The following is a 17559-nucleotide window of genomic DNA, read 5'->3' as shown; positions in this document are numbered from 1 at the left end:
GCTTTATATAAAGAGACACACACACACCCTCCTAATTGGCATAACCCTCACCTCTCCATCCTGCTATAGCTGATGTAGGGTGAGCCTTCACAAAATGGTTGCCATGCATCACCCAGGTGGGTGCCACACATTGGTGGTGGATGAGGTGAGATTCCCCCTTACTATATATATTATATCTATCTATATCTACTATATAAAGCACTTTGCTGCATTTGATTTTTTTAAAAAGGTGCTATAAAAATCCATTATTATTATTCACTTTCTGTCTTCCTTCTCTCTCTCCTTCTCTCTCCTCTCCTCTCCTTCTGTCTCTCTCCTTCCCTCTCCTCTCTCCTCTCCTTCTGTCTCTCTCCTTCCATCTCCTCTCTCACCTTCTCTCTCCTCTCCTTCTCTCTCTTCTTCCCTCTCCTCTCTCACCTTCTCTCTCCTTCTGTCTCTCTCCTCTCCTCTCCTTCCCTCTCCTCTCCTCTCCTTCTGTCTCTCTCCTTCCCTCTCCTCTCTCACCTCTCTCCTCTCCTTCTCTCCTCTCTTCTCCTTCCCTCTCCTCTCTCACCTTCTCTCTCCTCACCGTCTCTCCTCTCTCCTCTCCTTCCCTCTCCTCTCTCCTCTCCTCACCGTCTCTCCTCTCCTTCCCTCTCCTCTCTCACCTTCTCTCTCCTCTCCTTCTCTCTCCTCACCGTCTCTACTCTCTCTATCTGTGTGTGTGTGAGTCTCCTCTACTGCTCTCTTGCCCTTTGATCTTTCTCCATTATTGGTTGTACACACACACACACACACACACACTGCACAGAGAAAGAGAGAGAGCAGAGCCGCGGGAAGCAGCAGGCACGGCCACTGCCCCGGTCAGTGTTCGCGACAGTCCCCGGATCTACCCTACTAACCAACGAGGACACTCTACACGGGAGTCCAGGAGTATCCTTTCGTTCCAACGAAGATAAGGATACACGTTTCACCCCACAGACCTGAGAAGAAGAATGTAAAAAAAAGAAGGAAAATGCCTCGGAAAAAGCAAGACCAACCGCAGCGCTTAGGGCTACAATCACGTAAGTGTATTCGGTAATACTGCTTTCTGCTCTGTTCAGTGGAGCGGTAACCAGGGGCGGAGAGGTGAAACGGGGAAGGGATACGGTAGCACGAGAGGGAGATGAGCGGTGGAATACCGTAGCCTGAGAGGTCTGGATCTACTGCACCCCGGCAGCTCGCGGGCGGCAGCCATGTTGTGAACCGAGAGAGCTGGAGCGGGTACGCAATCCGTGACCGCAAGTCTTGACCGCGGGGCCGGTGGATCAATAACGGGGTCAGTCGGTTCTAAAGGTTGAGTTTGGCTCGTGACATCATTACCGACCCAGTCAGACAGACATACATCTATCCGGACACAAACACACCGTAACCTCACACATTGTAGGCTACTTTGTCTAATGAGGTTACGGTGGGTTACTGCAGGCTACCGTGTGTCCGTCCGGTCTTGATAAGATGTCTGTCTGGGCCAGTAATGGTGTCACGAACTGTAGACAGTATAACATGTTTTTGATTATTGACACGACCTCATTGTTACAGTGAAAGACAAGTTATATCGTGACCATTTTGTACAGTAGAGCAAAAACATGACCCTTTTCTAATCGTTATTATAGGTCTATGCTTCTAGCACGTCAATAGCGACGTTAGAGAATGTGTCCCTCGGATCAGTTCGTGACAGTGTTATTGCCGATCGGTCACACACACACACACACACACACACACACACACACACACACACACACACACACACACACACACACACACACACACACACAGCACATATTAAGGTTTATACACACACACATGCATGTGCCGTACTGTGGCTTTATATAATAACACAAGAAAGAGATGTACCCCATTACAACATAGTTTTTTTTAAAATCTGAAATGTACCCCATTACAACATAGGGGTTTATCTGAAATGTACCCCATTACAATATAGGGTTTTTTATCTGAAATGTACCCCATTACAACATAGGGGTGTATCTGAAATGTACCCCATTACAACATAGGGGTTAATCTGAAATGTACCCCATTACAATATAGGGTTTTTTATCTGAAATGTACCCCATTACAACATAGGGGTGTATCTGAAATGTACCCCATTACAACATAGGGTTTTTTATCTGAAATGTACCCCATTACAACATAGGGGTTTATCTGAAATGTACCCCATTACAACATAGGGGTTTATCTGAAATGTACCCCATTACAACATAGGGGTTTATCTGAAATGTACCCCATTACAATATAGGGGTGTATCTGAAATGTACCCCATTACAACATAGGGGTTTATCTGAAATGTACCCCATTACAACATAGGGTTTTTTATCTGAAATGTACCCCATTACAACATAGGTTTTTTTTTAATCTGAAATGTACCCCATTACAACATAGGGGTTTATCTGAAATGTACCCCATTAAAACATAGGGTTTTTTATCTGAAATGTACCCCATTACAACATAGTTTTTTTTATCTGAAATGTACCCCATTACAACATAGGGGTTTATCTGAAATGTACCCCATTACAATATAGGGGTGTATCTGAAATGTACCCCATTACAACATAGTTTTTTTTAAATCTGAAATGTACCCCATTACAACATAGGGGTTTATCTGAAATGTACCCCATTACAACATAGGGGTGTATCTGAAATGTACCCCATTACAACATATATTTTTTTAAATCTGAAATGTACCCCATTACAACATAGGGGTTTATCTGAAATGTACCCCATTACAACATAGGGGTTTATCTGAAATGTACCCCATTACAACATAGGTTTTTTTCTGAAATGTACCCCCATTACAACATAGGGGTGTATCTAAATGCAGCCAAGGGAAGCCCAAAATTGACCACCCCCAAAAAATATTTTTCTATATATTTGTCTATATATTTTTCTATATATTTTTTCTATATATTTTTCTATACATTTTACTATATATTTTTCTATATATTTTTCCTATATATTTTACTATATATTTTTCTATATATTTTTCTATATATTTTTCTAGACATTTTACTATATATTTTTCTATATATTTTTCTATACATTTTTTCTATATATTTTTACTATATATTTTACTATATATTTTTCTATATATTTTTCTATATATTTTTCTAGACATTTTACTATATATTTTTCTATATATTTTTTCTATATATTTTTTCTATATATTTTTCTATATATTTTACTATATATTTTTCTATATATTTTACTATATATTTTTCTATATATTTTTTCTATATATTTTTCTATATATTTTTTCTATATATTTTTCTATACATTTTACTATATATTTTTCGATATATTTTTCTATATATTTTTTCTATATATTTTTTCTATATATTTTACTATATATTTTTCTATATATTTTTCTATATATTTTTCTATATATTTTTTCTATATATTTTTTCTATATATTTTTCTAGACATTTAGTCTCTGCGTTTCATTATTTTCCTTCGATTCACAAGAGGCTGAATGTATCCCACATGAGAAGAGATCCGAGTGAGCGAAACAGCGCCCCTCTCTCTCTCTACGTGTTGGCCATCTATCTGATGCTGTCTGGTCAGAAGGAGGATGACATTGTTGCGGCCCGTTGTGTTGAAGGCAAAGGGAAGACAGTGGAGGTCGGTGCCGTTCAAAGATGAGGGAGGACGGTTATTTATTTATGAGCATGGCCTTATTTCTATTACAGCATACTGGATGATTCATATTCACCCAGGTCAATGTAACAGTGACAGGTTTAGGTTACTGTCATTCATATTCACCCAGTTCAATGTAACAGTGATGGGTTTAGGTTACTGTCATTCATATTCACCCAGTTCAATGTAACAGTGATGGGTTTAGGTTACTGTCATTCACCCAGTTAAATGTAACAGTGACAGGTTTAGGTTACTGTCATTCATATTCACCCAGTTCAATGTAACAGTGACAGGTTTAGGTTACTGTCATTCATATTCACCCAGTTCAATGTAACAGTGATAGGTTTAGGATACTGTCATTCATATTCACCCAGTTCAATGTAACAGTGACAGGTTTAGGTTACTGTCATTCATATTCACCCAGTTCAATGTAACAGTGATGGGTTTAGGTTACTGTCATTCATATTCACCCAGTTCAATGTAACAGTGACAGGTTTAGGTTACTGTCATTCATATTCACCCAGTTCAATGTAACAGTGATGGGTTTAGGTTACTACATGATACTAGAATGTTCCCTGTACCCATCATGAGGTTGCTACAACCTAGCCTATGAATTAAAGTTTACAACGTAGGCACACAGGTCGAGAGATAAATTTGAGGTGACAGACCGTGACATTCAATATCGCCTTGCACACTCTTGCCTGCATCTAGCTGATCTAGGGTGTAGTCATTCGTCTAACAGTTGCATACGAGAGTTTCTATTGGACAAATTCAGGTATGTTTATCCCTGTTTTGTTCTGTTTGCTTCCGTTTTAAGAAATGTTTTTCAACAGAATTGGCAGAATGAATACACCCCTGATCACAGTTAACTTTCATAGCAGCCACGTTGTATTCCTTCTCACATTTCTCCTCCTCTCACCTCTTCCCTTCGCATGTGGAGTTCAATGCACAAAACATCAGCTGAATGTGACCAGGTGAAAAAAACCTTTCCAAGCCAAACCTTCATATCATAACCTCTACAAACAGCCTACATCGTTGTCACCATATTAGCTGAAGTAACGTCATAGTCAGCATTGCTAATAGAAGTCGTTAGTAAACCCGCTACAATCATTCAGTAATGTTACAGTGTACAGTCAGTAAGCAGTTACACCGGCGGGCCCCGGTGCCAATAAATTAGTAAAACCAAAAGCCTTACCTTGACTTGAAAGAGTTCCAGTGTTGTGTTGGATAGTCATAACATCCCTCTGTTATAGCCAGCTAGCTAACATAGCATCCCTCTGTTATAGCCAGCTAGCTAACATAGCATCCCTCTGTTATAGCCAGCTAGCTAACATAGCATCTCTCTGTCATAGCCAGCTAGCTAACATAGCATCCCTCTGTTATAGCCAGCTAGCTAACATAGCATATCTCTGTCATAGCCAGCTAGCTAACATAGCATCCCTCTGTTATAGCCAGCTAGCTAACATAGCATCCCTCTGTTATAGCCAGCTAGCTAACATAGCATCCCTCTGTTATAGCCAGCTAGCTAACATAGCATCCCTCTGTTATAGCCAGCTAGCTAACATAGCATCCCTCTGTTATAGCCAGCTAGCTAACATAGCATCCCTCTGTTATAGCCAGCTAGCTAACATAGCACCCCTCTGTTATAGCCAGCTAGCTAACATAGCATCCCTCTGTTATAGCCAACTAGCTAACATAGCATCCCTCTGTTATAGCCAGCTAGCTAACATAGCATCCCTCTGTTATAGCCAGCTAGCTAACATAGCATATCTCTGTCATAGCCAGCTAGCTAACATAGCATCCCTCTGTTATAGCCAGCTAGCTAACATAGCATCCCTCTGTTATAGCCAGCTAGCTAACATAGCATCCCTCTGTTATAGCCAGCTAGCTAACATAGCATCCCTCTGTTATAGCCAGCTAGCTAACATAGCATCCCTCTGTTATAGCCAGCTAGCTAACATAGCATCCCTCTGTTATAGCCAACTAGCTAACATAGCATCCCTCTGTTATAGCCAGCTAGCTAACATAGCATCCCTCTGTTATAGCCAGCTAGCTAACATAGCATCCCTCTGTTATAGCCAGCTAGCTAACATAGCATCCCTCTGTTTGAGCAGGGTGTTTCAGTAGGCTAAACTAGCTAGCAGCGTTTGCTAGATAAGTAAGTGGAACTGAAAAAAAACAGACTCTCTCTCTTTCTATTTCTCTCTTGCTTCTCCTTCATTTTGGAAGAAATTAATTAGTTCAAAACTGTTCAATTATTGTCTTTCTCTCTCTGAGTCAACAACTCACCACATTTTATGCACTGCAGTGCTAGCTAGCTGTAGCTTATGCTTTCAGTACTAGATTCATTATCTGATCCTTTGATTGGATGGACAACATGTCAGTTCATGCTGCAAGAGCTCTGATAGGTTGGAGGACGTCCTCCGGAAGTTGTCATAATTACTGTGTAAGTCTATGGAAGGGGGTGAGAACCATGAGCCTCCTAGGTTTTGTATTGAAGTTAATGTACCCAGAGGAGGACAGAAGCTAACTGTCCTCTGGCTACACCATGGTTCAACCCTACAGAGTGCTGTTGAGGCTTCTGTAGATCTTCATCGCAAAACAATTTGTTTTAATCAATTATTTGGTGACGTGAATATATATTTCCCCTGTGATTTTACCCAAGCACCTCTATTGCTAATGCAGTCTAAACATAATTTACGCCTACCAACACAGACAGATCGGCTTGACAGGATGAGCACAAGTAGTTTATCAGAGATTCTTACAGGCTTCATAGTTTAAACTTCAGAGATTCAACTTTAGTCATTATAACTACAGGCTAATTTGTGACACGACGCGATGAGCCGTAGCCTACAGAGCGACTTTCGCAACAACAACAAAAAACATTTTTGATATTGTTGCTCCCCAGTGGGGATTGAACCCACAACCCTAGCATTGTAAACATCACACTCTACTAACTGAGCTACACGGGATCAGAGTAGCCAATTTGAATCTGCCTTGAATAAGAGTAAATGGCCATTCTAAAGGCCTTATAGCAAGAGAGCAGGGGGGAGGGGGGGGGTGAAAAAAAGTTTAATAATATTGCCGTCACTTTGACAGTAGCCTATCACACGACGACTGGTGTGCAAAATGCAAGTGAATGACAACACAGTGAACGTTTGTCTACTTATTTAACAAGATATTGGTCAGACATCAACAATGTATAAAAATGGATCTGAGGGCGGGGTCAGAATGACCAAGAGGCATAAAGGTGGTTCACTTTTTTTTCCCCAGACAGGAAGAAGTTTTGAGTAATGGTGCGTTGAATAATTATAGCTAAGGTTTAATCCGCATGGATATCCCAAAATGACTGGGCACTGGCAAGAGAGCAAGGTGAGGACCACCTTGTGGAGCCGGACGCCGAGCTCACGGTGCTGCTGACCACCGAGGAGACGAGCAGCAGACCCCTGAGTTGGCCTTGTGTAGCGTCTGATTCGCTCTGTTGTCTGAGGAGGCGATAGAGGACTTGTTCAATGTGTTTATTTCCAGTTATCCGGTAATAGCCGGCTTCTGGCCGATAATGAAAAAACGTAAAAAATTACAAATTAATTATAAATAAAATATCATATTTGAATACAATATGATTATAATATATATATATATATATAATATATAATAATATCAATTATTTTTTATTACCTCAACATTGATGGACATGATGTTTATTAATACATTTATTCACAATGGCGCATTCGTTCAGCCGGTTTGTGTTCCATCTCCAACTGCTGATTCATGTCTGGACATATAGATACTGTAAATATACCGAAGGAGGTTTTAATGACTCCAACCTAAGTGTAAGTAAGCTTCAGACATCAACTGTATACGGTTTTAAAGGAATAAAAATTCATGAAATATGCTGTCTAGGTGCAGTCAGACAATATTCATGTCTTGGCGGCTATCAGAGACTCACTTGGACTCTTCCTTTGAGGAAGCTGAGATCTCTATACATGAATACAATATGTTCAGGAGGGACAGAAATAGATCTGGGGGTTGGAGTTGGAGTTTACATCCAGGATCTTACTCCAGCTAAACAACATAAGGACTTAATGTTGACTGGATTAGAGATACTATGGGTACAGCTGCTATAGGCTCTATGGGTACAGCTGCTATAGTCTCTATGGGTACAACTGCTATAGGCTCTATGGGTACAGCTGCTATAGGCTCTATGGGTACAGCTGCTATAGTCTCTATGGGTACAGCTGCTATAGTCTCTATGGGTACAGCTGCTATAGGCTCTATGGGTACAGCTGCTATAGTCTCTATGGGTACAGCTGCTATAGTCTCTATGGGTACAACTGCTATAGGCTCTATGGGTACAGCTGCTATAGTCTCTATGGGTACAGCTGCTATAGTCTCTATGGGTACAGCTGCTATAGGCTCTATGGGTACAGCTGCTATAGGCTCTATGGGTACAGCTGCTATAGGCTCTATGGGTACAGCTGCTATAGGTTCTATGGGTACAGCTGCTATAGGCTCTATGGGTACAGCTGCTATAGGCTCTATGGGTACAGCTATAGTCTCTATGGGTACAACTGCTATAGGCTCTATGGGTACAGCTGCTATAGTCTCTATGGGTACAGCTGCTATAGTCTCTATGGGTACAGCTGCAATAGGCTCTATGGGTACAGCTGCTATAGGCTCTATGGGTACAGCTGCTATAGGCTCTGTGGGTACAGCTGCTATAGGCTCTGTGGGTACAGCTGCTATAGTCTCTATGGGTACAGCTGCTATAGGCTCTATGGGTACAGCTATAGTCTCTATGGGTACAACTGCTATAGTCTCCATGGGTACAGCTGCTATAGGCTCTATGGGTACAGCTGCTATAGGTTCTATGGGTACAGCTGCTATAGGCTCTATGGGTACAGCTATAGGCTCTATTTGTACAGCTATAGTCTCTATGGGTACAGCTATAGTCTCTATGGGTACAGCTGCTATAGGCTCTATGGGTACAGCTGCAATAGACTCTATGGGTACAGCTGCTATAGTCTCTATGGGTACAGCTGCTATAGTCTCTATGGGTACAGCTGCTATAGTCTCTATGGGTACAGTTGCTATAGTCTCTATGGGTACAGCTGCTATAGTCTCTATGGGTACAACTGCTATAGGCTCTATGGGTACAGCTGCTATAGGCTCTATGGGTACAGCTGCTATAGTCTCTATGGGTACAGCTGCTATAGTCTCTATGGGTACAGCTGCTATAGTCTCTATGGGTACAGCTGCTATAGTCTCTATGGGTACAGCTGCTATAGTCTCTATGGGTACAACTGCTATAGGCTCTATGGGTACAGCTGTACCACGTATGAAACCTATACTAGTTGGTTGCTGCTATAAGCCACCTGGTGCGGATGTGACATATCTTGATGTAATTTGTGAAATGTTGGATATCTGATGAAAGTAGGGATATATAAATATATATATTTTTTGAACACCAACTGTCCAATGAGAAAGAAAACATATTTCTGTTGCCATGCAACCTGACCCAATTATGACATCACCGACCAGAACGTTCCCTAATAGGGTCTGGTATTACATCATCAACTTGTATCGATCACATTTTTACCAACGTGGCTGAACGGTGTTCCAAAGATGCATCAGTGGCACCAGGTTACAGTGATCATAACCTGGTTGAACTCACTAGGAACACTACAATTACCAGAGGCCCTAAGGTAATCTACCACAGGTCCTACAGAGGGTTCAATCAGGACTCACTCACTAGGAACACTACAATACCAGAGGCCCTAAGGTAATCTACCACAGGTCCTACAGAGGGTTCAATAAGGACTCACTCACTAAGACAACTACAATTACCAGAGGCCCTAAGGTAATCTACCACAGGTCCTATAGAGGGTTCAATCAGGACTCACTCACTAGGAACACTACAATACCTGGTCCTAAGGTAATCTACCACAGGTCCTACAGAGGGTTCAATCAGGACTCATTTGTGGATGAGATTTAGAATGTGCCAATGGTTAGAAGTGTGTCGTAAGGATGATCCTGAAATGTCGCTAAGTTTGTTCATGAAATGATTTATGAGTATAGCAGATAAACACGCCCCTTTAAGAAGTTATTAATGAGTATAGCTGATAAACACGCCCCTTTAAGAAGTTATTAATGAGTATAGCTGATAAACACGCCCCTTTAAGAAGTTATTAATGAGTATAGCTGATAAACACGCCCCTTTAAGAAGTTATTAATGAGTATAGCTGATAAACACGCCCCTTTATGAAGTTATTAATGAGTATAGCTGATAAACACGCCCCTTTATGAAGTTATTAATGAGTATAGCTGATAAACACGCCCCTTTAAGAAGTTATTTATGAGTATAGCTGATAAACACGCCCCTTTAAGAAGTTATTTATGAGTATAGCTGATAAACACGCCCCTTTAAGAAGTTATTAATGAGTATAGCTGATAAACACGCCCCTTTAAGAAGTTATTAATGAGTATAGCTGATAAACACGCCCCTTTAAGAAGTTATTAATGAGTATAGCTGATAAACACGCCCCTTTAAGAAGTTATTAATGAGTATAGCTGATAAACACGCCCCTTTAAGAAGTTATTTATGAGTATAGCTGATAAACACGCCCCTTTAAGAAGTTATTAATGAGTATAGCTGATAAACACGCCCCTTTAAGAAGTTATTAATGAGTATAGCTGATAAACACGCCCCTTTAAGAAGTTATTAATGAGTATAGCTGATAAACACGCCCCTTTAAGAAGTTATTAATGAGTATAGCTGATAAACACGCCCCTTTATGAAGTTATTAATGAGTATAGCTGATAAACACGCCCCTTTATGAAGTTATTAATGAGTATAGCTGATAAACACGCCCCTTTAAGAAGTTATTAATGAGTATAGCTGATAAACACGCCCCTTTAAGAAGTTATTTATGAGTATAGCTGATAAACACGCCCCTTTAAGAAGTTATTAATGAGTATAGCTGATAAACACGCCCCTTTAAGAAGTTATTAATGAGTATAGCTGATAAACACGCCCCTTTAAGAAGTTATTAATGAGTATAGCTGATAAACACGCCCCTTTAAGAAGTTATTAATGAGTATAGCTGATAAACACGCCCCTTTAAGAAGTTATTTATGAGTATAGCTGATAAACACGCCCCTTTAAGAAGTTATTAATGAGTATAGCTGATAAACACGCCCCTTTAAGAAGTTATTTATGAGTATAGCTGATAAACACGCCCCTTTAAGAAGTTATTTATGAGTATAGCTGATAAACACGCCCCTTTAAGAAGTTATTAATGAGTATAGCTGATAAACACGCCCCTTTATGAAGTTATTAATGAGTATAGCTGATAAACACGCCCCTTTAAGAACATGCACTGTGAGGTTAAACGGTGCCCCCCCATGGACTGATGACGAGCTGAGAAAAGTCATGATTCAATGATAAAAGACAAAAACAGTAGCAGATAAATCTGGCACTCTGATGAGCAAAGTTATTGTAAATTAATTAAGAAATCTTGTGACCAAGATTAACAAGAAGAAGAAGAAGAAGGGATTCTATCAGTAAATGGGGGGGGAACAGTGGAGAACGTTGAACACTATTATGGGTAGGAATTCGAACATGTCTGCCCTCTTTTGTTCAATCAGAGGGTATATTTAATTCCAAAACCACACGACATTGCAAACTACTTTAACTAATATTTTGCAGGCAAAGTGGACAAGTTGAGGAATGATATGATTCCGACTGATGGCTCCATGTCATACACCTAGGGTTGCACATTCTGGGGAAACTTTCCCTGGGAATTAATGGGGATATATGGGAATTAACGGGAATATATGGGAATTAACGGGAATATGTGGGAATTAACGGAAATATATGGGAATTAACGGGAATATATGGGAATTAACGGGAATATATGCAAATTAATAGTAATACCATTTAAATGTAGATGTTTTTTGCATTGGATATATTTACCACATCATATGGAGACAGAAACATAAACCTTTAACCTTATCTTAAGTAGACATCATTACAAATGATTAAATCCTTCCAATAGATTTTTTAAAAATCTATTTAGTTACAAATTGAACTTTAATTAAATGAGTTGACTCTTCACATGGGATGATTTCACTGAATAACAAAAGAAAGGGAATATTGAATGATCCATCGCATCTCCCAAAAATGTTTTCAACATCTGTAAAATGATAGTCTAGGAACTAAAGCTTTGGTTGTCTTCCTCTCAGGCTTCCATGTCTTCTCCCTGGACCTCCTCAATGTCCACCTCTTGAGCATCAGACTCTGAGACCTCGTCTTCACTGTCACTTTCCAACCTTGTTGAGGATGGCTCGTTGTCAGGCACAAAAAGCCTCAAATCTGCCCGGATGGACACCAATTTCTCAACCCTTGTATTGGTCAGCCTGTTGCGTGCTTTGGTGAGTGTCTTCCCAAACAAGGACCAGTTGCACTCTGAGGCGGCTGATGTTGGTGGGATTTGGAGGATGATGGAGGCAACAGGGGAAAGAGCCTCAGATCCACAAAGTCCCTTCCACCAGTTCGCTGATGAGATATGTCGGCACGACTGCCATATTGCATCTCCATCCCAAAGCCCTTGCTTAGAAGTGTACATTGCCAGACTGCCAAGAACCTTGCCCTCATCCAGGCCAAGGTGGCGAGACACGGTAGTGATGACACCATAGGCCTTGTTGATCTCTGCACCAGACAGGATGCTCTTGCCAACATACTTGGGGTCTAACATGTACTCTGCGGTGTGTATGGGCTTCAGGCAGAAGTCTTCATGCTTTGTGATGTATTTCAGAACTGTAGTTTCTTGTTGCAACAGTGAAGTGGGCAGGGCAGTACAGATTTCTTCTCTTACATCTGCAAGCAGAGTCTGAACATCAGACAGGATGGCATTGTCTCCCTCAATCCGTGCAATGGCTACTGCTATAGGTTTCAGGAGTTTCAGGCTGCTTACCACTCTCTCCCAAAATACATCATCCAGGAGGATCCTCTTGATGGGGCTGTCCATGTCGGCAGACTGTGATATGGTAATTTCTTGGAGAGACTCCTTCCCCTCCATGAGACTGTCAAACATGATGACAACACCACCCCAATGGGTGTTGCTGGGCAGCTTCAATGTGGTGCTCTTATTCTTCTCACTTTGCTTGGTGAGGTAGATTACTGCTATAACTTGATGACCCTTCACATACCTAACCATTTCCTTGGTTCTCTTGTAGAGTGTATCCATTGTTTTCAGTGCCATGATGTCCTTGAGGAGCTGGCTCAGACAGTGTAGTAGTGTGGGCTCAATAGCATCTCATTAGTGTGCGAGATCTTGAGAGTCAGCTGTACGTGTGATGGAAGAATGCCCTGTGCATGCAGACGGTCGCAATTCCATTGAATTGGGGATAGTTTAACCAAAATATGCCACAAGACCTAGAATTGTCTTAATGTGTTTCCAACAAAAAAAAGGTTCACTGTTATAAGCTAAGAAATGAAAAAAAAAATGAATTTAAGTAAAATTCCTCAAATTCCCGGACTTAACCCCCCCCCCCCCCCATGGAAAATTCCAGAAATTTACCGGAAATGTTCTGACTCTTTGCAACCCTACATATACCCTTATTAAAGTATCATGAAGGAGAGGGGTGTTAAACTTTCATCAAGTAGAACGGGTAGAAAGGAGGTTGTTGCCTCTTTCGGATGACAAGGCACCTGGTACAGATCATCTAGATGACAAATTGCTTAGAGTTACAGCTAACCAAATATCAGCCCCAAATATCTACCCCAAATATCTAGCCCAAATATCAGCCCCAAATATCTACCGCAAATATCTACCCCGAATATCAGCCCCAAATATCTACCCCAAATATCTACCCCAAATATCAGCCCCAAATATCTACCCCAAATATCTACCCCAATCGCTCATATTTTTTACTTCTTATGGGCAGGTGGGACGGTCTACTCACAGACATCACAAATGGTCCTTTTGTTCGATAATGTCCTTCTTTATATCGATAAAAACAAAGTTTAGCTGGCGCGCTTCAGTCAATAATCCACCCAGTTTCTCTCCATCAAAATGCATACAAAATGAATCCCAAACCTTACTAATAAACTTTTCCAAACAAGTCAAGCATTGTTTATAATCAAACCTTAAGTATAAAACGTAAATAAACGATACAATTTAAGACGGAGAATCGTTATTGTCTTTACCTGACAAAAATACCAAAGAACTTGCTCTCTTCCACGCGCTTGGAAACGCTACAGCCAAAATGGGAGCCACCTAGAAAAACTACAATTTCTGGCTCATTTTTCCAAAAAAACAGCAAGAAACTCTTTCTAAAGACTGTTGCCATCTAGTGGAAGCCCTAGGAACTGCAATCTGGGAGGACTTCGCCTTATAATAAAAGTGACAGCCATTGAAAATAACCAGATTTTTTTTTGGGGGGGGGGGTTGGTTTGTCCTCGGTTTGTCCTCGGGGTTTCGCCTGCCATATAAGTTCTGTTATACTCGCAGTCATCATTTTAACAGTTTTAGAAACTTTAGAGTGTTTTCTATCCAAATCTACCAATTATATGCATATCCTAGCTTCTGGGCCTGAGTAACAGGTAGTTTACTTTGGGCACGCTTTTCATCCGGACATGAAAATACTGCCCCCTACCCAAGAGAGGTTAATAAGTGATGTATGGGGCCCAGAAGTCTGGAAAGAGTCAAAGGTTATTCTACTCCCTAAGGATTAAAAAATCTGCATTCACTGGTCCTTATAGTCGTCCTATAAGCTTGCTGCTGGTGTTAAGTATTGGAAAAAATAGTATCTGTACAAATCAAGGATTATTTCTCATGTAATGGTCTGATAATGGGTTTCCAGCATACAAAGAAGGGCATACTACGAGTACGAGCCTTAACACAAATGACAGATGATTGGTTAAGGAGTATGGATGACAGGAAGTTAGTTGGTGTAGTGTTGCCAGATTTCAATGCTGCCTTTGATGCAATTGATCGTGAACTGTTACTAGGAAAATTCAAATGTTATGGTTTTAAGTCTGCAGCTCTGTCCTGGATGGAAAGCTATCTATCCAGGACCAGGAGAAGGCAAAAAAGTGTTCTTTAATGGTAAAGGTATACACTGTGGTGTTCCTCAAGGAAGCTGCCTAGGCCCACTTCTCTTCTCTCTTTAACTTAAGTAATAAAGCAAAAGCAAGAGTGGTCATGTATGCTGATGACTCTACAAGCAGCATCAGAATGTTAATGAGCTAACAGATGTACTGAGCAGTGATACGAATGGTGTCTGACGGGGGTTTGATATGAAACACGTTTCTAAAACTAATTGCATTATATTTGGTTCAAGATATATGCTTGCTGATGATCCCCAATTTAATTTGTGGATGAATAGAACGCATGTAGAGCAAGCCTATGCCTCCTGGTAGTATGAATTTGGGATATATCATCCCACAACTGTCCCAGAGTCAGTTTGGAATAGGCTATTTCTTTCTCGACAAGCTGACCGGTAAAATAGGAAAAAAAAAAAAAATGGAAAAAAATTCTACTTTGGGGGATAGTAGATTGCACAGTTGCCACAGAAATCAAGTGACAACATCACAGAGATGATTGGTGAAATCGAATCTACTCGCGCATATGAGAGACTTGAGGCCACGGGAAGATGTTTTGGGGTGGGTGTGGTGTGTTGTGGATATTTTTTTTTTTTTTTTACAATTATTTGTTAATATTGTGATCTATCAGGGAGTGCTGCTTATTGAAAGCCGTGACAGAGCTTTATCTTTGTCGCTAACATGACTCCTCACCCTCCAAACAAGTTCCTGCAGTTTGAAGCTACTGATCTGCACACCGTTGTCTAACAGAATGTATGAGTGCGTTGAGAAACTGCGATCTGAATTTTGAAACGCTTTGGGAGGCATTCCTGGAGAGAAAGCATGAGCACCAGCTTCAAGCATAACAACAGACTCTGTATTCAGATCCCTACCCTATCCCTACTATTTCCACATTTTGTTACGTTACAGCCTTATTCTATAATTTATTAAATATTTTTCCCCCTCATCAAAATACACACAATATCCCATAATGACAAAGCAAAAACAGGTTTTTAGAAATGTTTGCAAATGAATTACAAATAAAAAAACAGAAATACCTTATTTATATATTATCGTTTTCAGACTCTTTGCTATGAGACTAGAAATTGAGCTCAGGTGCATCCTGTTTCCATTGATCATCCTTGAGATGTTTCTACAACTTGATTGGAGTCCACCTGTGGTAAATTCAATTTATTGGACATGATTTGGAAAGGCAAACACCTGTCTATATAAGGTCCCACAGTTGATAGTGCATGTCAGAGCAAAAACCAAGCCATGAGGTCGAAGGAATTGTTTGTAGAGCTCAGAGACAGGATTGTGTCAAGGCACAGATCTGGGGAAGGGTACCAAAACATCTCTGCAGCATTGAAGGTCCCCAAGAACACAGTGGTCTCCATCATTCTTAAATGGAAGAAGTTTGGAACCACCAAGACTCTTCCTAGAGCTGGCTGCCCGTCCAAACTGAGCAATCAGGGGAGGGAGAAGGGCTTGGTTAGGGAGTTGACCAATAACCAGATGGTCACTCTGACAGAGCTCCAGAGTTCCTCTGTGGAGATGGGAGAACCTTCCAGAAGGACAATCATCTCTGCAGCGCTCCACCAATCAGGCCTTTATGGTAGAGTGGTTGACGGAAGCCACTCCTCAGGAAAAGGCAACTAAAGGACTCTTAGACCATGAGAAATAAGATACATCAAGATTATCTGGTCTGATGAAATTCCCCAAAAACAGGTGTGCCAACTCTGTAGCTTCATACCCAAGAAGACTCGAGGCTGTAATCGCTGCCAAAGGTGCTTCAACAAAGTACTGAGTAAAGGGTCTGAATACTTGTGTAAATGTGATATTTCCATTTTTAAATGTTTTATTAATTTGTTGTAGTCGGGCTAAAATTCAGATAAATCCAATTTGTAAATCAATCATAGTGAGCACGGGGGGGGTATCCAGGGAACTCTGAGAAAAAAAGTGTCAAACACAATGTAGTAACGCTGTACAGTAGACTACTGTCTGATCTGAGGTCATTTCATAACGCTGTACAGTAGACTACTGTCTGATCTGAGGTCATTTCATAACGCTGTACAGTAGACTACTGTCTGATCTGAGGTCATTTCATAACGCTGTACAGTAGACTACTGTCTGATCTGAGGTCATTTCATAACGCCGTACAGTAGACTACTGTCTGATCTGAGGTCATTTCATAACGCTGTACAGTAGACTACTGTCTGATCTGAGGTCATTTCATAACGTTGTACAGTAGACTACTGTCTGATCTGAGGTCATTTCATAACGCAGTACAGTAGACTACTGTCTGATCTCTCCCCTCTCTCCCTCTCCCCTCTCTCCCTCCCCTCTCTCCCTCCCCTCTCTCTCCCCCTCCCCTCTCTCCCCCCTCTCTCTCCCTCACCTCTCCCTCCCCTCTCTCCCCCCTCCCTCTCTCTCCCTCCCCTCTCCCTCCCCCCTCTCTCCCCCCCTCTTTCTCCCCCCTCTCCCTCCCCACTCTCTCCCCCCTCTCTCCCTCCGTCTCTCTCCCCCCATCTCTGTCTCTATCAGATGGGGATAAGGCCCCAGCAGCAGACACAGTCACAGAAGAAGAAGAGATGAGTTGTGTCAGTGATACAGAGGAAAGAACACCCACCTCCTCCCCCAAACCTCCCCCATCCCTGACCCCTACACCCACCTCCTCCCCCAAACCTCCCCCATCCCTGACCCCTACACCCACCTCCTCCTCCATCCCTCTGACCTCCAACCCATTGGACCACAACGCTACACCAACACCCACCTCCTCTTCCATGGTCGTCCAGGATCGAGGCCCG

The 17559-nt window shown here is 41.4% G+C and overlaps 1 protein-coding gene across 1 annotated transcript in view; it reads left to right on the top strand.

The window, feature by feature from the left end:
* The first annotated feature begins 667 nt into the window (after positions 1 to 667).
* LOC118966149 (mucin-1-like) overlaps positions 668 to 17559 on the top strand; it is an 18193-nt gene continuing 1301 nt past the window's right edge. The window contains exons 1-2 of the mRNA XM_036989230.1: positions 668 to 1043; positions 17297 to 17559. The exon at positions 17297 to 17559 is cut by the window's right edge and continues 713 nt beyond it. Of these exons, the coding sequence (XP_036845125.1) occupies positions 995 to 1043; positions 17297 to 17559 (312 nt within the window). The 5' untranslated portion in view covers positions 668 to 994. The remainder of the gene's footprint in view (positions 1044 to 17296) is intronic.

This window comes from Oncorhynchus mykiss, chromosome 9, assembly GCF_013265735.2.
Source record: "Oncorhynchus mykiss isolate Arlee chromosome 9, USDA_OmykA_1.1, whole genome shotgun sequence".
Classification (NCBI taxonomy): Eukaryota; Metazoa; Chordata; class Actinopteri; order Salmoniformes; family Salmonidae; genus Oncorhynchus; species Oncorhynchus mykiss.
This window is presented reverse-complemented; position numbering and strand designations above follow the sequence as displayed.